The sequence below is a fragment of the Halichoeres trimaculatus genome, unplaced genomic scaffold (assembly GCF_033239565.1).
Source record: "Halichoeres trimaculatus isolate MK-OKI-2021-1 unplaced genomic scaffold, fHalTri1.1 fHalTri1_scaffold_2, whole genome shotgun sequence".
NCBI lineage: Eukaryota > Metazoa > Chordata > Actinopteri > Labriformes > Labridae > Halichoeres > Halichoeres trimaculatus.
Window position 1 is genome coordinate 21,067,358 of NW_027437180.1, and position 21,800 is coordinate 21,089,157.

At 40.7% G+C, this 21,800-nt stretch overlaps 2 protein-coding genes across 2 annotated transcripts in view; one reads left to right on the forward strand and one right to left on the reverse strand.

Annotated features, from left to right (window-relative positions):
* Nucleotides 1-1,143: 1,143 nt before the first annotated feature.
* akap8l (A kinase (PRKA) anchor protein 8-like) lies at nucleotides 1,144-10,940 on the reverse strand. Its single transcript, XM_074697571.1, has 13 exons — nucleotides 10,757-10,940; nucleotides 10,056-10,094; nucleotides 8,624-8,858; nucleotides 6,373-6,976; nucleotides 5,726-5,840; nucleotides 5,582-5,631; nucleotides 5,179-5,206; nucleotides 4,963-5,068; nucleotides 4,243-4,384; nucleotides 3,970-4,075; nucleotides 3,756-3,886; nucleotides 3,536-3,631; nucleotides 1,144-2,231 (listed from the first exon to the last, which is right to left on the reverse strand). The coding sequence occupies exons 1-13, from the start codon at nucleotides 10,779-10,781 to the stop codon at nucleotides 1,791-1,793; spliced, it is 2,118 nt and encodes a 705-aa protein (XP_074553672.1). The 5' UTR covers nucleotides 10,782-10,940; the 3' UTR covers nucleotides 1,144-1,790.
* A 1,885-nt stretch (nucleotides 10,941-12,825) lies between these two features.
* LOC141799897 (zinc finger protein GLIS2-like) overlaps nucleotides 12,826-21,800 on the forward strand; it is a 28,890-nt gene continuing 19,915 nt past the window's right edge. Inside the window, exon 1 of the mRNA XM_074682314.1 lies at nucleotides 12,826-13,250. The gene's annotated coding sequence lies outside the window, so the exon portion shown is untranslated. The remainder of the gene's footprint in view (nucleotides 13,251-21,800) is intronic.

Genomic DNA, 21,800 nt, shown 5'->3' on the forward strand with positions numbered 1-21,800 from the left:
GGGTCAATAGTTTGTCATTCAAAATGTCACCTACAACTCCACCTCCCACCCGGGTAAACATCATGCAACACCCTGTAATTGTTTCTTCCCGGAAAGTAGTACATGAGTTCATTTACAGTCTGATTTTTGGGTCAAAAAGTGCACCACTAAGTAACCGAGTGAAAAATCTTGTTATACACGATACAAAGTGTGACTTAAATAGATAAGAGAGTAATAAACAGCCATGTTATCTCGTATTTTCTTTACTTGTCCATTAATATCCGTATTTTGTCTCGGTATTATCCAAAATCCAGGGTATTACAGTAAATAAATAGCAGGGGAAAACACTACAGTAGAAAAAAAATATTATTGAAGAAAAAAAAATTAAGATTTTGCCATGTGCTTTCTGTGAGCACATTCTTTTATAGTGTTTGGTACTAATTCTCATGTGAAACAACTGTCTAATGCACAGGTTTTGGCTTCCAAATTCTGTTATATTACACTTTTGGTCATCTGTTGAATAGCCTGAAGCTTACAGAACATTTCTTAAGATCCATCAATCATTGCAAAATGTATATTGTGCTACTTTTTAATTGGTCTCAAGATCTTGATCAAGAGGGTATTAGCTGACAGAATGTTGCAAGTACTACGCATCATGCATTTCAAAAGATAAACTCATCTTGTAAGAGAACATAACATTACTCAACCCTGAAACAATTTTTGCATGTGTTGGGCCCAAAGGTTTTTTGACACCATCTTGTGGTCAGGTATATCCCAAGAAAAGTTTTTTTTTTTTTTAAATTAGTGTAAAACAGCTAAATTAACAGCATTTTCAGTCTTCATACAAGGGACTCCTCACATGTGATATGAACGTGTTGTCACACCAAACCTTGAAAACAAATGAATAACAAAATTGTTCCAATTTTTTTCTCGAGAACAAGTTGCTTTAAGACTTTGGGATGAATATCAAAGACAAACGTTTGTATCTTTTTCAGGTTTTGCCTTTTAGATGACTTCCCATACATTTTCCATATATTTTATTCTTCTACTTTGATTCATTTGACATATTTTCCCTTAAGAATTTCAGGCCAACACAATATTTGAATTAAGGAAGAATGAAACATTTATTTATTCAAGAATTTTATTTCCTACTCAGTGGGAAACAAGATAGTTACAGAACTGATATGAGTTATGAAAAGTTCCTACTTATCTCATAGACAGCATCCTCAGTTACCGTCTTTTTCCCATCTGCAGAATAATATCAATGCCATGCCTGCTCTTAATTGTACCAAACAGCTGGGAAATCATCAGTTCATCATGAATGCTTGTCACCGATAGAATACTAATACTAACAAGAAACATACACAATGTCCCTCCACTTAACAATACTTATAAAGTGTCAGGCAACTCTAAGCAACAAAAACTTAACCAAGAATACTTTAAACAAAAGGCACAAGTAAAAGTCTTAAGGAGAAAAGTTTGCGGAAATACACCTGTTTGCTGACCAACTGTGTTCAAAGTGAGAAAATAAATAATTTGAGTTAACGACTGGTTGGCTTCCTCAAATCTGGTTTCTACCAACAAGTCCCGCAGAGAGTGAGCAGATAAGACAGTAATAAGACAGTAAGATAGTAAAACAGAAAGAGTATTTCCCCAAATTAAGAAATATTTAACTAAAAATGAAATAAAAATAAGACAAGCTTAAAGTTATCAGATAGTGGAAGATGGAAGGAGCAGGAAGGTGATTTTTAAGATGCATCCAGCAATGAAAAGGGGTTAAAAGGGTCATTGACTGCTCCATGCTGACAAAGTCATTCATAGTTCCCATCCACTCCTTCCTCAGCTTCTGCTGCTTCCACACCTTCGTTCTCCACTCCTTCATCTTCCTCCTGCTCCTCATCCCCTTCCTCGCCAGGCAGTCCCTCTTCACCAATCTCATCATGAACCACAAACCCCTCCTCTTCCTCTTCCCCAACTTCAAAACCCTCCTCCTCTTCGTGGTTGCCTTGTCCCTCCTCTCCCTCCATGACAAGCTCCTCCTCCTCCTCCATCTTTTCCTCCTTCGCTGCTTCCACTGCTTCACCTTCAACTGCCTCTTGGCTCGCCTCTCCCTCAGCTGTCGGCTCCTCTGTTGCTGACTTGTCAGTCTGGCCCTCCGTTGTCTCATTGGTTAGCTCCAACTCGGACACGTCCATCACCATGGAATCCTCTGGGTCTTGGTCGTCCTGGTTACCGATAAATGGGTTTTCACCCTGATAATACAAAGAAACTTTATCAGAACCTTTACATCAAACTTATTTTGGGGAGGGGGGGGGGGGGTGTCTATGGATTTTATCTGAAATACACAAATCATTGACCACAACTGCTGTACCTTTTCCCTGTTGTTAAAGCATGGATGAACTTGGGACAACTTTTCCAATTTAAAATAGTTCGGGGTTGCATGATAACTATCTGACCAATAATTATGGGTCAATAACAGGACATTATGAAGTCATTCCAATTGGTCTGGCATTTTTCTACATTTCACATAAACAACAGAAATATGAATTCAAAAAGGCTGAAACAGCTCACAAACGTGGGAACAGTGAATTTCCACACAACGTGCACACATCACAGCATGCTTATGCTTCAAAACAGAAAACATGGAGTGGACTGTGTCCGACTTCTTTAAAGTTTCCAAAGAAGACAGTTATTCCAAGAAAGTCCCATGAGGAGGAAGAGGGGGCAGCTTCAATACCTCAAACCAAATCAGCCACCTTAGATGTAACCGTTGCTTCAACAGAGTTTTGGAAGCATATTTAAATGCTGGGGCAGCTAAAGACGCAAGTAAGATAAAGCCAACCACAAAGAAGCCACCAGGACTTGAAAAAATTCAAGAAAGTTGTCAGAAATGACCTATGAGCTGAGGTAATTTAAGAATTTTTAAGAATACTGTGTCAGGTCAGAGCACGTGCTATCTTTTAAAGCAGTAAAGCTCATAGCTTTTTCCCCTGTGTGTGTGTGTGTTTGTGTCTTTTATTTCTAACTGAACCTCATTTAATGTAGTGGAAAGGTATTCATTTGGATGGAACCATTTGACAAATCCTTTCAGATAGATGGAGAGATGGAGAGAAACTTCATTAAGCCCTTAAGACGGTTCCCTTAGGAAATTCAGATTCTAGCAATAGTAGCACCGAAGAATAGAACCAGTACACAGGTACAAAAAAAAAAAAAAAAAAAAAGACAAAAACTCAAATTATATATGAGCACTATATATACTGTGCACAGTAGCAGCAGTTATATTACTATTTTTGGTTTTGTTAATAGGACTGGTTTTAGGATCATAGGTAAATATATATGTTTGTGTGTGTGATGGATTAAAAGTTATCGATACAGGCCTTTACAAGCTGAAAGTTCTCGATATAGGTTTAAGAAAAAAAGTTATCATGCATCCATAGAAGTAGTAAAGAAAAACTTCATTGCTGAAATGAGTCTAAAGCTGTACATTTTCTTAAGTCACAAGTTCAAGGCCAGAATGCAGTAGCCTTAGAGTATGCACTGACAACACTTTACAAACCTTGAGGTAGCTCTCGAGCTTCTTGCCAATGAGTTTGTGGTTGAGGATGCTGCGAGCAACTGACAGACTGGCCCTCTTGGACTGTTCCATCATCCCCTTGAAACACAGAGAGAAGCATACCAAATTTATGTGTTTCACCTTGCAAATAGCAGGGTTACATTTAGTTTTTTTTTGTTCTTTTTGCAGAACAACAATCATTTTTTGGCATTATCTACCACACCTTTCTGTTGTAGTTGTGGTCAGGAGACTTGATGTGTTTCTGGATCAGGTGAGGCTGCATGGGAATGAAAAGGTCACATGCTGCACAGTGAGCAGCTTCCACTTTCCTCATAAAATGCTCCATTCCAAGATCTGTTAAGAGGTGAGAAATGTGCTTAAAGACCAACCCCTGAAATTCTTTGCTTTCCCGTTTTTGAGCACACATCTACATTTACCTCTTGTGAGGTCTTGCTCTTTGTAGACCTGGCAGATGGCAGCGCTGTGGTTTTCCAGCTGGCTTACCCTCTGCTCTGTCTTCTTAAACTTATTCAACAAATACTCCTACAAAAACAAGACAAAACAATGTGTGACAGTTTAACAGTGCTTACAGGAACCTTTACAAGTGACTGTCAGTCATTTTTTGGTTGGGATTTAAGTGACTCAAAACAAAATGACAGAAAGTCCATCTAAATTACACTAACGTGAGACATTAAAGATGGCTCAGTTACCTGGAGAAAGTCTGTTGTGGGCTTGGACAGTTGGCTGGAGAGAAACTTAAAGCTGTCCTTGTGGAAACGACTCTCAAGATGGGTTTCCATTTCTTCCTTGTAGAATGAACGGAACTTGCACACAGAGCATGCAAACATCACCCTAAAAATTGAAACAAGGTCTGTCAACAAAAGTGATTTGGGATAACAAAAAAACAGTAAACAAAACAGAATTTGAAATTTTATTTCATTATATATTTTTTTTTATTATAATTCTATTTGAACTTTATTTATTTTTCACTTGGGTGGTACTTCTTTGGTATGCTTTTGCCTCCAAAAGGAATACCCACAGTAACCAAAAGGTAGAGCAACCTGGGAAGTTGCATCAACTGAATACTTCATCTCACCAGCATGGCATTGAATGCTTACAAGCTTGACCCAGCATCAAGTGGAAAAACCAAAAACAGGAGCCAGGACAACTGGCTGATGACGTTGATTGCACTCTGAGGTGCTAATCTTATGAAGTCACTTCTGATGTGTGGGATCTAGAGAATTGTCATCCCCAAGCCTGTTAAATGTCTGCTCTAGCTATCTCATGGAATGATTTAATTTTTTATTTGAAGTTTTTCATTTTACAAATCCATCACTGCCCATGTCTGTGCGGTTTCCCATAATTCGAAAATCTATAAGAAAAATAAAAAGCTAAAGTAGTATAGTTTGTGGCTGGCTTTAGAGTCTTACCTTTCCAGGAAGCCCCTCCTCTTCCTCATTTTAGGGTGCTTTTCCTGGCCTGGAGTGGACTGCTGTTTTCCCTGTGGACTTTTCTTTTCTTCCTGTTTAACTTGAGCTAAAGCACAAGAACCCAGATCAGACATGTCTCTATGTCCATTTACATTTTTTTTGTTTTGTTGGAAAAAAAGAAAGAAAAGAAAATGAACAATCCGAGGTGAAGCTCACCTTTTTCTCCCTCTCCCGCAGCAGGTTCCTATGAGAAAGAGACTTGTGTTATTATAACTCATTTATTTCTTTTTTAACCTTTATTTAACCAGGTGGGTCCCATTGAGATTTAAAACCTCTTTTTCAAGGGAGACCTGGCCAAGACGGGCAGTAGCCAACACACAGTTAAAAATAGGACACTAAAAGTGACAAAGCATGGCCAACAAAACACAAGATTACTGATTAAAATCACGTTCTAGAAATCAATCGTTCACCCAGCTAATACACTGGCATCTTTTAGAGCCTGCCTGCATGTCTTTCATTTGAGATTTTAAAACGTTTAAGGACAATAGCTCCTTGAGTTTTAAGTTGTTCTGCAACTGGTTCCAAGCTGTGGGTGCAGAGTACCCAAAGGTCCACTTACCTCAGCTGCAGCCTTGGGCTCACTGGCATCACCATTTTTCTCTACTTTTTCTATAGAAACAAAACAGTGTCAGGGCATGAAGGATCTACAACTGTTGTTTGATAAGCATTGTTTTTTTTAAATGACACTGTAAATAGATATCACCTTCGGGGGCTTCAGGCCCTTCACTTTCCGTCCTATTCATCTTTGACTCGGGCTCATCACCTGAGGTTGGTGTCTGCTTTCTCTTCTTCTGGACATCCCTCTGTGGTTTCACTTGCTACAGTCCACAAAAAACCATATGCACTTATAATGGTAGGTACAGACAACTGAACTATTATATATCAACACAGTGATTGACTTGTACTTCAGAAAACGATACAAGTTTTTTCTCTGGGCATTTCCTTATCAATAGTCTTAGCCTTATCAGAAGACTACCCAGAGATGAGACGAGAGAGAAAAAGGGAACCAAATCAAATCCTCAAAATAACATCATTTAGCACCCCCACAGGTAAACAAGTCAAAGAACTGTTCAAAAGAGTTCTCACTTGCCTTTACTGAACCAAAAAAATGGGAAGGCCATGATGCATGTTGGACCAAGTCTCATAGGGGCTGGGCAGATTTGGAGGGGCAAGTGATGTTTCAAATGTGTGTCAGGGATCATTGTGTCAAACTGCTTAACGCGGCAGAAAGCAGGTTCTAGCACTTAACGCTGACTTGCTAGTTGGTTGTGGATACAATAGGAGGGAATCAGAAAGGGCACAACCATAGCCCGGTGTCTGAGGAGGTCTTATTTGGCTGGGGGTACTTACTTTGTTGAGGGGTCTCTTGCGGCCTCGCTGGCGGCCAGCTCGTGGGCCCCCTCCAAAATGCCTCCCAGGAAAGTCGTGAGGGCCTTGAATGGAGCCCTGGTGGAAGCCCCCACTCTCAGGGTACATGCGGTTGGAGAGGAGGGATGGGAGCTTGCCTCTACCACCTCCTGGAGAGTGGCCATGATGGGACTGGCCACCACTACCACTTCCCCGCCCGCCTCCGCCTAATGGAGTAGGGTCAGACCTGCGGTTTCCAAACCCTCCTCCAGCTCCTCGACCCCCGGCACTTCCACCCCTTCTGGGGGAACGTCGGCCTGCTCCGACCCATCCACCTCCTCCAGAACCTCCCTGGACACTGCTGAAGGAGTCCCTCATATTCTGTCGCATTTTAGCGACTCCATAGGAAGAGGAGGGGCTGTCAAAGCCTCCTCCTCCCCCTAGCCCAATTCCCCCTCCGAAGCCCGAGCCTCCTCGCTGTCCCAACAGCATGTTGTCCCCACGGCCATCGCCATAACCATAGCTACCGCCGCCACCAGATCTGTAGAGATCTCGAAAGGAGGTGGGTGCGGAGGTGCGCGAGTCGAATGACTCGTACTGGTCATACCTGCAGGAGGGAGGGAGAGGGTTGATAGAGAACAGCAGAGAGCAGGGGAGGCAGGGAGGACAGTCAGGTTTGGATTTCTCCACCTGCTTTTCCTTCTCCTCCATGGTCTCGCTTCTCCATTTAATGCTTTTTCACTCCCAGTTTTGTTTTAGAAACCACAATTGATCAAAAACTGATGGTCCAACACAGGTTAGCATTCCACTGGTGGTGATTTATAAGATCACTGTTCTTCATAACTTAACTGTCAATACAGTGAGACAGATGCAGGAAGTGAGGCATCCTGGGAGTGGTCTGGATTTAACTAAACACTCAAGGACGGGGGACAAAACATAACTTTTTTTATGAACAGGGTTGTTTTGTCGAAAATTTCGTAATAAAGCCTTTAAAATCATCTCCTTTGTGCAACCTAAGGCCAAAACACATGGTTAGGTCACATTGACGATGACAAAAAAAGAGTAAATCATGGTGAAGTCAACACAAAGAAAATGTTATAAGATGGCTATGAAAGATGGACAAGGCTTATGAGTACTGGCATCAACCTGGGAGCTCTGGTCTTGAACTGCTCTTCCAGATTTACACCATGCACTTTTTTGAATGTGTTTGAGGAATCAAAGCAACGTTTTTTTCCAACCAACCAGACAAAGCACAACATGGCTAACAAGTAAAATTCAACGTAAGATCTAACGCTGACATCTCAGTCAGTACAGCCCAAAAGCAACAAACATAAATCCTATTCAAAACAAGGGGTGAGGAAAAGGTACTTTACTGAGACTCAGTGTTCAATACTAGGCGATACCTTAGCAGGCAAAACATCCTGGCTGGCCCGGCCATTGTAAAACATCTACATTTCCAAAAGCACTAGCATGGTATGTGAGTGTGTTTACTCCAAGTATTCAATTTACAGGCACATATTCCAAAATGTCTGTCTGGAAATTTAATTTGATCATTGTTTGAGATTAGTTTCTGCGCAAGCTTCACGAAAGAGGCAACAATCACAGTAGGGCTGGAGGATAAGCAGGGACTGCTTTTTTATTTTATTTATTTTATTAGCAATAAATTGATTACAAGAAGTCAGTGTTTTGTTTTCTGTTGATTATTTGGTCAAGTAAAGGAAACTTGCTGAACCATCAAAGGCGTACATACCCAGTAATTGGGCTTCTACTTTGATGGCCACTTACATGATGATTGAATTGATATCCCATAAATTATTGTTCAAAACAATTCTATTTGACAATGGTTTTATTTTATCATTTTACTAAATTGTGTCATCTTTATTTTAGAATGAAGAGTAAAGTCTATAATATGAGATGGACTGCTTTAGCACATGACACAACGAACTGTATGCAAATGGTAAAGAAATTAACTGCCTAGCTCGAACAGGCGTCTCCTTTTACCAGGGTCCTGCACAAGGCAGCAGCAGCAGCATCAAACACCATATCAAGACCAATCTAAGTAAAGAAAGGGCCAAAGTCAGATTTTTGGCATGTCCTCCAGCCCCAAGTCAGGGAAAGCATAATTCACACTTGGTCATTTTGTAACCTGATGTAAACTGAGGCAATACCCTGACTAGTAAGGATGTGTTGGTTTCCTTTCTTTTTTTGGTCAAGATGAAGGCTGGAAAGGGAAAAAGAAGGAAAGAGGTTTTACCTGTCACCTCGAGTCCCTTTCAAACCCCCCTCCAACTGAGTGAGCATGTCCAGGCGTTGGTTGATCTTTGCAATGACGGCATCTGCATGTGTGCCTGTGGATGAGAGTAGGGACGCTCCCGAGAGACCCCTCTTCATGTGGCCCCCTCCTCCATAGCCACCAAGCCCTGACATGGAGTCCTTATAGCCTCCTCCACCTCCTCCTCCGCCACCATACATGTCGAAGCCACCTGAACCTGGTAAGTAAGTATTCAACCATTGTTTATTGTACAAAGGTACTGCAATCAAAAAACTGCTGCATGTAGATACTGATGAACTGTATTAGGATTAGATCAGCCATAATGCATGTTCATCTGCTTTTATACATTTTGAACACTGTGCTATCTTTAGCCTTACAAAGCATGTGACATCAGTCAGCAAAAGACTCCCACACCAACGTCCTCTTTTGTTGTGCTTCAAGGTTTATCAAATTGCTCATTCAGAATGTGCTATTATGTAACCGCACAAACGACTGTGATTTGAGTCTTATACTTGCTAAATGTGTCTGTTTTTTCAACGAATGTTACAACCTCTCATATGCCCATCAGCTGTTGCGACTCCATTTGCATGTGCAGCGTGATTATTATAATAAAAACAAATACAATAATGTGATAAAGATGTTCCTGTTTCTCTTTGACTCAAGCACCCTGATGGACACTCTCTCTTTGTGGTATGTCCCAACAGCGCAAGGAGTTTAATGTCAAATAGACCTCTTATCAGTAAAAGTCAAACCCTGTCCTATTATTTTCTGTTTTTCATGGGGTACTTTAAAGGAGCTTGCTCAGAATCTTCCTCTTAAACATTTACAGAGCGGAGACAGTTTTTTGTCCAACCAGACTACAAATATTGTAATCGCTCATATTACTATTGAACAGAGTCACAACATTGTGCAGTTTAATCACAACCACCACTTTTAACAATTTGTGCAGCACTACTCCTTTGCATGAACAGATGCAAAGTACCCCTTGGCTGGTGACTGCATTGGTACCTGAGAGTTCTGCTCTTTATCAGGACAAAGAACATTATAGCCTATTTTTGTCTCACAGCGTACTATTAATAACTTCAAAATACTGGAACAAAAATCAGACACCAAGGCACATTTCATCAAACAAAATAAATGTAGACATTCTAGAGAAATAGGTCAAATTAAAGTTGCAAGGTAGAAATCGAGCTATGCTTTCTGAATCAGCATAATTCTATATGGTGCACTATTGCACTGAGGCCTGGTGATGGTGGCTGCGCTATTATACCAGTTTTATGAATAGAAGCAAAGCCTAAGATATCTTTTAGATAAACTGGAGCCACTGGTGGTGATTTTTGTTGCACAACTTAAACACAATGTTGCATATTTTCCTCATTTATTACAGGACTATTGTTTCATTCGTTTTACTCACCTCTGCTGCCTGACCCTCCACCTCCCCAGCTGGAATAACCTACGAAAAGAAAGAAAGAAAGAAAGAAAGAAAGAAAGAAAGAAAGAAAGAAAGAAAGCATTTATGTAAACAATTTACGAAGTTTACATCCATAGAATATTAGCATTAGTGGCTAAAAATAAAAATACGTGGCTTCGTGGTTAACTGTGAGTAAGATCATCAAGAAAAGAACGTAAATGAACTTCTTGAATATTCTGGACCTAATATACTGAGGCTGCAGTTTTCATGTAAGTCATTTAGTGCCCTAGTTACCCCCGCATCAATTTAAAGAGAACCGAATGCTCCTTTGAAAAAGCATTTCACACGCCTACGAAATCCCAACAAAAGGCCACACAGTTCTACACGTTAGCACAGAAGCACATCACGACGACCAAGTGGCTAACCCAGTCGGCTAATTTTTTATACCTCACCGTTGATCGGTACAGATATACCACCAGCAAATGTTTCAAATGCCCTGCAATAATCGAATTAAACACACAATAAAGGGAAACGTTTAATTGAAACCGTTTCTGTTCAGAACGTACACGCTGTTGTTCCATCAAGCCCAGATGGAGGTCGGGCCAACGGTTAGCATGCAGCTAGCCAGTGACAGTAAACGTATCTGCACCATGGGTTCGTTACATAACGCGTAAAATAATGTATAATACACAGTCCATAATTACCTGAACCGTAGCCTCTGCTATCCATGAATGTGTGAGTGTTTTTCCAATAATGAGATCGAAAAATGCAGTAGTAGCTCCAGCAACGGTTACGCCTTAAGGGATAGTACAGTCCGAGGCGGCGGGCCGACCCGTTTTGTTCCTCACGCTGAAAAAACCACGTGACCACCAGAGTCTACGCTACGGAGCTGTACGCCTGCTGTACGCCCAGTGAAGGGAACACACGCCGCACGAAAAAAGGTGGATCACTCAGTATAACTCTTCCAATTGTTTCGAAGATTTGTACAGTGGGGAATGGACATTAAGTGGCCATCTCGTACTAAAGTTTCATGAGAGAAAAAAAGTCGTTACAGTAAAATGAATCTAGATGCCAATAGGGTCAGTTTTTTTTTTTTTTTTTTTTTTTATCAGGCTACCTTGTGATGTCACTAAAACGTAACCCATGATACAATTCTTCAAGGTGGATCCTTCCTTTTTTTCTTCGTTCAACCTGTTTAGCTTTTCTTCCCTAATTGTTTCCCTTTAATTCAAATATTTTGATACAGCTTTCTTAAAATCCCAAACATTGAACACGATATTGAGTCAATGCCTGAGAAAAGCAGTCTAACAGACCACTTCAAATATCAGTTTTTTCCAACTTTAAGTCCATAAACTCTTCGATTTTTTTTTCCTCAGTGCGATACACAATTTGTAAACGGGTTTGGCTTTAAGAACAATCTTTCTGAAAACATCATTGAGCATCTCTTTCCCTGTACATCACAAAATATGCAATAGTTCATATCATATCAAAGATTTATATCCTATCAGCTTTTTATAAAAGTCTCATGGACCTATAGAAAAAGTTGTGTTTAGCAGCAGTTCACATGCAACCATCTCTCGCATCAACGGTATCACTATCAGTATCTGCAAGCTTTCCCATTACTGAGTAGACTCCAAGTTTCCCCCTGAAACCACCAGAGGGAGTCCATGCACAAAATCTGCAGCTGGAGGCAGCATCAACACAATAATGTTGTAAGTCACTCTCTGCTGTAGTACCTTCATTTTGTGAAAATATTATGGTCTTTCTCCTCTGATTTGATCAAAGTCTCCTTGATGATTAGACTATGGCACATTTTGTGATGATTTTAAGACTTTGAATGTTTAAATATATGAAACCACTGCAGGGAAAAGGACACACTTTTCCCCCTGTGATGAGCTGGATGTTAAACTGATAGACATTAGGAACTTATGCCTCATTATATGACCAATGCAATCAGACGAGACCATCAGAGAGAAGATTGCTTATGTCTTCATTTCGTCAGAAAGTGCTGCAGCAGGGTAGGTGTCATCAAAAAAAAAAAAGTGTTTTTTTTTTTTATCACTACGTTGACACTAACTCACTTGGCATCTATAGACAAAAAGAACAAAGCTACTTAAATTGACAATTGGGAAATTGAAATGAAATTCATTAATGATTTAGAATGCTATGGCTTTTTAATAGAGAATAGCACATTATCTGGTCAGCAAAGCTCCAAACAGAGAGACAGAGTAACCATGTGAAGACTCAATGAGCATCAGCTACAGGTCAAAAAGGTCGCCATAATAAAGAATGGTAGCCCAAAGACATGAGAACATGTAAATACTATTCTACAGCAGGTATCAGCAGTAGAACATATCAGAGAAAAACATACCGAGCTGCTGAAACTTTGTGATAAGATCCACAGTGCACACACTCAGCCATTACTTTAGAGAAAAATGAGTGTTCACCACAACTCCCAGATTTTACATGCATGTCCATTGTTACTGAAAAACAACATGTTTTTGTTCTTTTGTAAATATTGTAAATAGTTATCTATTGTTATGCTTTGGCAACAGTGCTTTTCCATCCATGCCAATAAAGCTTTCGTGAATCTTGGGTTAGTGAGAAAGGGAGACAGAGAGAGAGAGAGAGAGTCAACAGCTGGCGGAGGAAGCTGGATCTCTGGCATTTTTCCTCAATATTTTCCACTCCTTTAGTCTCTCTACCGCCCCCTACCGCCCCCCACCCTCCCCTCTCCCCCTGTCTGTCTGTTCACAGTCTGTAAGAAGTTCAGTTGACCTGCGTCGCAACTGGGCGATGCACCTCTAGGACAGTCTACCTTTTCGCGGCGGATTTGACGCACACACCGCACCCTACATCCTTACTCCTTGAATGATACTTGTTTTTATCTTTCTCTGTAAACTCTTTACTGACGCCTCTTTAATCTGAAGAGATCAGGACAAGGTTTTGGATCCGAAACTGGCCGCTCGCACCAAACATCTTCACTCTTGAACGATCTCCTGCCGGAGGATTTGCAGTTCTGACGAATTCGTAGTCTACTTTATTTTGTAAACAGCTCGAGGATGGTAGGGAAAACGCTGGACAAACTCGCTTTATTTTGAATTTTGTCCTCAGTTTGTGAGAATAAGAGGCTCAGAAGCATCTTGAAAAACACCAGAAAGCAGAGGAGGCAGTCTCACCGTCTACAGATTCTTTCAGGTAAATCTGAATCTTCTCTATCCTTACATGAACAAATATGCCCTTTCTTACTGTTACCCTGCTTTCAATGATCCTTCCTCATCTGTGGTGAATTCACTGTTGAGCTAAGTAGCCATCAGTCTGTGCAAAATTCAGTGCTGTTTTGAATCTGGTGGGATGTACTGATGTGACCATAAGATACAGCATCAGATATAAAATTGACTGTTTCAGTCGTATAAATAGTAAATATTAAGTTTGATAATTATGATAATTTATTTGTGTGCTATAAAAGCTGTATGCTCTAAGTGTTGGAGGTCGTTTCACAGAATAACCTTAAGCTTTACACATCTGTAAGTGTGAATGACATGTCTGAGGTTGGCACTAAAATTTTTTACTCTCTTCTTATCTTTTTTAAACCCAATGGGCCAATCTGAAATTCTTATATCTCTGTATCTTTATGGAGTTACACACGGCTCTACCCTGGATCCAGGTTTGCTTCCCCTGAGGGCCTGTTACAAATGCAAAACAGTCATTTGATAGTGATTGGAGCATGCTTTTTGACAAATTAAAACCAAGAGCAAAGCTAACGTTAGCCCATTAGTAAAAAATAGAGAAAATGCTGATATCAGATGGATACCTGATAGATAAATTGTGACATTTTTCTCTATTTAACATTCTTTCCTTAAAAACTGGACCAAAATTCTTCAGTAATTAAGCAGAAACAGACTTTTGTCTGACTCTTCCAAGGTTGGAAAGCAGTCCTTGAAGCGCCAACAAAATCTGCCAATACACGTCCAAATTTTTTGGTTGGATTTGGCAAAAGGAATAAGAACAACTAAGGAGTTTCTGGCACTGATTTTGCAGTCACTTTCCAATAGTTTTGACTCCATTTTTCCAGAGAAGGGAAGACAAAACAGTCCCTCTTTAAATAAGGAAAATCACCAGTTTCTCTTGGTCACCTTATCAAATGATGGTCATGGATGAGTTACGAGCTTGTGTGTTCTAAGTTTAGACTGAGATCATTTGTGGTTTAGGAAGGTTAGGTTGGTTTGGTCACCCTACCGTGGGTATTTAGTTTACACTGCCTCCCGTCTTCTTTACACAGTCAACAACTCTGGGTAATATAGACACAGTTTTGACAGTGCTCATTCCAACTCTTACTGCTGTGTGCAAGCACCCCATGATCCAAGAATGAACCTTATAAATAGGAAAACTGAAATTATGACACATCATCAAAATTTACGAGTGATTGTCTTCTTGTTTTCCAAATAGCATCTTCCTTTGCTTTAAAGACAAGTTAGCATAAAGATTAACATCGACAGGTCTGATGGCAAATGTGCTTGTTGTTGTTCACACACACACACACACACACACACACACACACACACACACACACACACACACACACACACACACACACACACACACACACACACACACACACACACACACACACTTGAGGCTGAGTGAATGAAGAGAGTGCAATGAAAAGGAGCAGAAAGATGCTACATATTACTAAAGTAGAAAAAGTTGTATTAAATCAAAATTAAAGTCAAGTTGGGAACAAAATTTCTTTCCTGCTCTCACCAGTTGCCAAAGTCAGCACACCTTATCTGGTTGAGGAAGTATCACTCTGACATCCCCTGAATTCATCCTGACAGTCGGCACAGTTTTCAAGCCAAGGTGAGCTGATGTTGAGGAAATACTCTGTGGGCCTACCAGGGGGACCCTGATGTTTATTTCATGTGACAAAGGGAAAAAAAATCTGACCCTGAAGATGGGGAACATTTTCAGGCTGCAAAAAGGCAAAACATCTGTGTCCATTTATTTGTATTTGATACTGGTGTAAATGCAAAAAGTGTGTGACCCTCAGTGCAGATCTCTGATTGTTTATCTGTCATGGCTCTTTTGTTGCCATATCCCCTCTTAAGAACACCCCCACCCACATGCACCTCTTAAGGCTCCTGAAAAATTCTAGAGAACTTCACTAGTTCCTTTACAAAAAGGTGCTTGTTAAAGGGGAAACCCAACTAATGTGCTCACACTCCTGCTTACACCCACACACACTCTGAGCTGAAATATGGAGGTGATAAGACATTTAGTTCCTGTTTTTCTTCACAGCAGCTTGGCGCACCAAATCTCTCAAGTCCTCCACCCTGATTACAGCACTGCATCACAGGACCATCACTGACTTGAGCCCTCAACGTTTCTATCAGTCACAGATCCTCAAACGTACAATTTTAGCTGCCAAGAATGTCATGCTTTTACCTAACTCAAACACCTCGGGGACCTAAAGGGACGGGCAGGTTCAAGGTTCGGCCCAGGACTGCGTCAGCGCCACTTGAACCCCTCCATATGATCTAAGATCCATTATGGTGGTCAGGGTGGAGAAGTCTGCAGGATAAGAAGTTTTTATGTGGGAGCAGCAATGTTGCAGGTTGCAGGCTTGTTGCATCATGCACTTGAGACCGGACCTGGAGCCCAGCAAACTCCTTTCCTGTTGTTGCTGGGTGCGTCTGCCTGACAGCCCACCTCCACCCACGTCGTCTGCAGCAGGGTGGAAGTGCTGCTCATATGTATGGCATATATGAGTCTGTGTGTGGGGGGGGTGTACATGTTATGTGTTTGTATTTAATGGTAGAATGAGTGAGGGATGGAAGCCCCAAAAAATGGACGATAAAAGGCAAGAAAGGAAGATCAAGAAATTGAAGATGGCGAAATAGACAAGCAATTTAACAAAGACAACAGAAATATGAAAGTGAAAAATGTCTATGTTTAAGTTAAACATTAGAGTGAGGCAAAAGGAAAACTACTGTGATGAAGGCCCTCTAGTTGGTCATGGGTTCATGTGGAGCAAAGAGAAGAGCAAAATGCAAAAAAAGAAAAGAAAGAAAATTTCATTACAAGTAGTAGAAAGAAAGAAAAAAAGTAGGTATTGGAAAAATACAAAGTACCCATGGTTAAAAGACAATATCCAAAACAGGGGGTATGAATTTGGTGATATGTGGGACAAATAAGAGAAGAAACACGAAGGAAACAAGTTTGTAAAGGAAATAACTCAAAGGCAAAAAAGAAGTGTGAAGTAAAAGGAAAAAGGAATGTTAAGTAAGATAGCCAAAGACCCCTAACTCTGAATGATGAAGACTCTCCTTCTTCATCCTGTAACCCCCCCATCTTGAAGTCCCCCCCACGTGGCTGCTGGCTTGGCCTCTCTGTTGTCTCCATACTCTGCCTGCTGTTTACACTTGATGGGTTGAGCGGGTTCAGCTCAGCTATAAAAGCACCACTCCCCCGTTTTCTCCCCTGCAGTTGAGGCAGGAGTCAGGAGGCCTTGTATGAGAGGAGAGGGTGGGAGGTGAGGCCTCCTCCGATTCTCCTCTTCTTCTCCTCCATATAACTCTCTTTGACTTTGTTTTCTCCTCTCCTCTCGCTCGGCTCGCCGGCGGGTTGTGGTCTCGTGTTTGGGCCCAGCCCTGGACCAGACATTCATTTTTCTCCTCTTAGTTTCTAACCACTAACTAACCACTGGCTCCCTGCATCTCCTCCCCCTCCTCCTCTGCCTCCCCCCTCTTCCCCCTCCATCTTAGGAATGTCTTATTCACCTCCTCTCTGTTTCCGGACTCTGATTCTTACACGCTAAAAGCTTGCATGCATCTCTTCCAACATCTGCAGATAAACACTCAAATCTGCACACATGCCCTGCTTGCACAATTCAATAAACACCAAGACATGCACACTCACATTTTAATACACAATAGGCCCCCTCGTCAGTATGTGCCAACCACCTGTGAGGGTACACACACATCCATAAACCTCCCTTTCTTCTCCCTCTCTTTTTCCATTATCCTCCTGAGAGCCCAGCACGGAGGCCTTCACTTCCAAACCAAACACAGAGCGAATTCCGCAAACCCCACCCCAGCATCCCCCCTCCATCGCTCCCCCCTTCTTATTCTTCTCTCCCCTCAGTCCCCCTCTCTGGTTCTGCCTTATGCTCTTTTTCTTTTTTAAGTTTGTGTTTGAGGAGGCAGGCAAACAAAATACTTAGGTCTTTTAAAAAGTCAGCCGAGAACAAGAAGAAAATGGAAAAAGAAGAGAAGATGTGTTGGAAAGGGAAGGGAATAATGAGTGAAAAGACGCATGAGAGGCATGAAGGGCCATGGCAGAGGAATGTAGAGCCACACTCGACTTCTTCTGTGTCCCAGTGGCTCAGAGATGTGAAGTATAATAAAGAGACTGTGATCATAGTTCGTTCTTTCTCTTTCGTTCTTTTAATGATATTCATCCACAGCTTGATGAGGCCAGCCTTAGACACACAGAAGACTTTTCCCATTGTACTCAGATGGTTATATCCATATTATTTCAAAGTTAAAAAAAGTACCAGATTCTGCTTGTTCATTATAAAGCAAAGCACCACACAACAGCATTGTAATTTTTTTTTAACTCAGCAGTTAAAAAGATATTAAGATCAAGAGTTTGCCAGATCAGAGGCACAGCTAAGCTGATTGGCCACCTATAGCTGGTAGTGCAGAGGCTCAAAGCCAGCCCTTTTGTCAATGTGGCTTCCACCAATGATTCGCTTGTATCAGACACAGACAAGTGGAAAATATGGGAATTAAGACAAGCTTGTGGAATTGTTTACCCATGTCCTTCTCCTCATTTTTATTACAGTATGACAGACATACACCAGCACAACCAGCTGACAATGTTGATCAGTCTCTGTTTATCTTATGAAGGCAGATTTGATAACGCATGACTATGGAGTCATTGCCCGAAATATGTTGTGTTTTGGTCTCATGGAATCATGTTGTGTGTGTGAGGCCCAACAATTGTCATGTTAAAGATCAGTCTGATGTTCAAATTTGTGCCTGTCACAATTTGAAATTGGTCAAGATCTAAAAGTTGTCAAGTGGGTGCAGATCACAGACTAGTGCTTGGTAAAAAATAAATGCATAAATGATAATGGATTCATCAATTCATCACAGTTTTTTTTTTTTTAGCTCAGTATCCATTAAGATGATCTTGCAATTCATAATCTGTTGTACTGAAACCCCACTCCTGCAGGGGGCACTGTTGGTGGTGCCATATTGTGGCTTGCATTCTCTGACTTAACATGTTGTTAGCTCAACAAAAAAGCAACAATGGTGGGTAGTTGCTTGAAGTCAGTGCCTATGAAATCACAAGCAAAGACCCATTTCAGACTTAGAAACAGAAACAGGAGCAGAAGAGGGCCATGAAGGTCATGAACTGTGCCAACTCTGTGAGGCTGTATTAAAATGCCGTAAAATGCCAAACCAGTGTGACTGTTTGAGTGGATACCATGCAGTGGTTTTACAATCTGTGGCTGAGGCGAAACCACAAACAATTGAAACATCTTAACTTGTGTGCCTGGAGTTTACTTTGTTGAGCACAAAGGGTTACCGAGTCTGTGGTGACCGTGATTCAGTAAATCTAACAGAACAAAATAAAATAGCTACTAATCTTCATGATGAGTGCCCAATTAGATATGCTAGTGAAGAATTTTTGAGTAAGTTGTGATGTTTATTAAGTTTCAGAGCCCAGAGAAAAGCCATTCTGACCATAAAAATCCTTATGAGTTTAGAAGACTTTGGATTTCATTTTTTTCCAAATTGCATAGCTCCCTTGACTTTACAATAGTAGTTAAGCTCAACCCATAATGTAAGTTTTCTTTTAAACATTATTTCTTCTTGTTGCTTTACTATCCACTGACATTTTTGCAGCTAGTTACTCATTGTCATGGAGCTTTATCTCTGTCTCTCTGCCTTTGTTTCCCCATCAAAATGAGAGGAACGGTCTACAGTACAGCTGGGATTGGTTATTATTTACTGGCTTGGCACACACACACACACACACACACACACACACACACACACACACACACACACACACACACACACACACACACACACACACACACACACACACACACACATGCAGTGGAAACAAATTGGGTGAATCCGCTCTGCACGTAGGAATGTGAGGCGCATGTGTTTGTGCGTTTTAGGTCTGGATGACAGAGCTGAGGGAATGAAAGAGGGAGGAGAGAAAGAAATGAAAAAATGAAAGAAAAGAAGAGAGCAAAAGAAAGAAAAGGGATTGATACTTTTGCATGCAGACTGCTCTTGGCTTTGTCCGCCTCGCCTGACAAGAAAGGTTAAACACATTTCTCTCTTCCTTCTCTTTCCAACTTCTTTTCTCCTCTTTCCCCTCGTTCTGTCTTGTATTTCCTGATTTTACTTTCCCTGTCCTTTATATTTTCAACACAACCTACAAAATCTGCACTCAGACCTTTCCTTCATCTACTTCCTCATCTCTTGTGCAGCTCTTTTGCTGAACAGCAGAGGATGATGGGCTGAGGGAGGTGGAGGAGTGATGTGTTGCCTTGCTGATGCGAGGAGTAAATAAGAGGTATGGTAGAGAGGAGAAGTGAAGAGATGTCTGTCGACATTGTTCTGCTGCCAAATGGTGAAATGGTGTTGCAAAGGATTATGGGTGCTGGTCATGATGAGTGTAAAATGAGAAACAAGGGGGACTAGTCATTGATATTGTGATGTACCTTATGGGACAACATGGCATGTATGAACGGTTTCAAATCTCTGCACAAAATATTTTACACTGTTGAAGCCACTCTTGACCTTTTGGGCTCTCCTGAGCCTGGGAGATAAATCCAGTGAGACTCTTTTCAGCAGTTTAAGTGATTTAAATTTCATTTTTACCCAAATTTCCATCTGTGTCTGCATTAGCTTTTCTCACTTCAGTCAGGCTGGTAGCAGTAATACACATTTGATGAAATTTGCCAAAAGTTAAACAGGAAAAAACCTATTCCTTATCTTAAGGCGCTGTTTAGTGTAAAAATTGATCTTGAGGTGAATTTAGGAGGAAATAAAGAGTGGTCTAAGTCATAGTGACCAATCATTTGATTTTCATAGGGAAAAAAAATCATCTCGAGAGGAAAAGCAGGAAGAAGAGCCACATTAACAGAAATTAGCTTAAAATAGCTGTCAGTACTGAATTAAAAACTTAAACTGAGTCGTACCTGCAAAGCACTGCAGCATGAAATGGAATTCAATTTTGATTTCAAACACCATGGAACGAAACAGATTGCTCAGCTGACCTCCAACAAACAAGCATATCAACATGGTTTTCTCATAATGTAGGCAGACCTGACAGAGACAAAATCTCATGTTGTCTGTATCTCACCTGTAGACCCTCTACAGATCTGCATCATGATGCAGTTATATATAAATTTTCAAGATCCACAAATCATAAATGGATTACATGAATGGAAAGGAGGTGGAGTGTTGCCTCTCTGTACAACTCACCATTAACAGAGAAACTAAGACCCACCATAAACAGATGAAGAGCTGTTCCTCCTGGAGAAATGATAAACTATTAAAAGACAGTGTTTATTTTGCAGACACATCTGGTGAGAAAAGTTCTATTCACTGTTGATCAGTTGCCAAAAAACAATACAATGCATGGATGGGTACGTTTTCTACAGAAGTATTAATTTGATGTATTCAGTTTCTACTCTGCAGTCTGACTCCTGAGAAAATATCTAGAGGCTTGTCATAAACTTAGTTTTGTGTTAGATTAGATATTACAGTGAGTTCAGGAAAGATTTGTAGCTGAAATTAGAAGAGGAAATTGTTATATTATCTATACCACTATTGTGAAAATAAAACAATCAGCCAAAAGATGTTCAAAAGGTTCACAGGTCAGTCAGGATGTGCAGAGTAAGGTCATAATTTTCTGTAGATTTTTCTGGATAAGCCCTTTTATGAAACTGCATTGACATAAATATATATGCTTATCCTTGAACCAAAAAACAGTGAAAACTGGTTAAAAGTCACAGTTTTTTATGAACTAAGTCAAAGCTTTGACATTTTCAACACAGAAAGTATCTTCTGTGGGTTTGGAAGTATCGTGATGTCTAAACTTCAAACGAAAACGGTCTCATCTGGGCATCTGCGAATCATGACTATACATGGTTCAGTTCATCTTTGAACTAAAAGGGGATAAAGAGAGATAAGTCGGGTTTATCCTCACTGCATCGCTCCACCAAACCCCACTGATCTCGCTTTTATCAGACCTGAGGTCTGTCTTCTGTTTGTTAAAAAATGAACTCTCCAGCTATATCTAGGCTTTTACTGGTAAAGTTGCACCAAGCTGCTTATGTAATGTAGTTTGTTTTTTGACAGCACAAGCATTATGAACTACATGAACTTATTCCTATACATACCCCAGTGGTCAGTTCTCACTTTGGTGGGTGACTAAGCTTTTATCAGTGAACTAACAGGCGCTGTCTTCTTCAAAAGGCACGCAAAGTCTTTGTTCAAAAGTTTGTCTATAATGGTCAATAAATCATTTAAACCGCCATTATGATCAGCCAAGGCTTGTATGTCACAAAGGTCAGCTTGAAATTGATTCAAAGGATTGGTTATAAGTACTCTGTTTAGCTTGAAATGCTCAGAGCACTGAACGTTTTTCTCAGCTAGGGGGCACTCTGAAGCACGAATCAGCACGAAAAAAAATGGATTCATAAATTTTTTG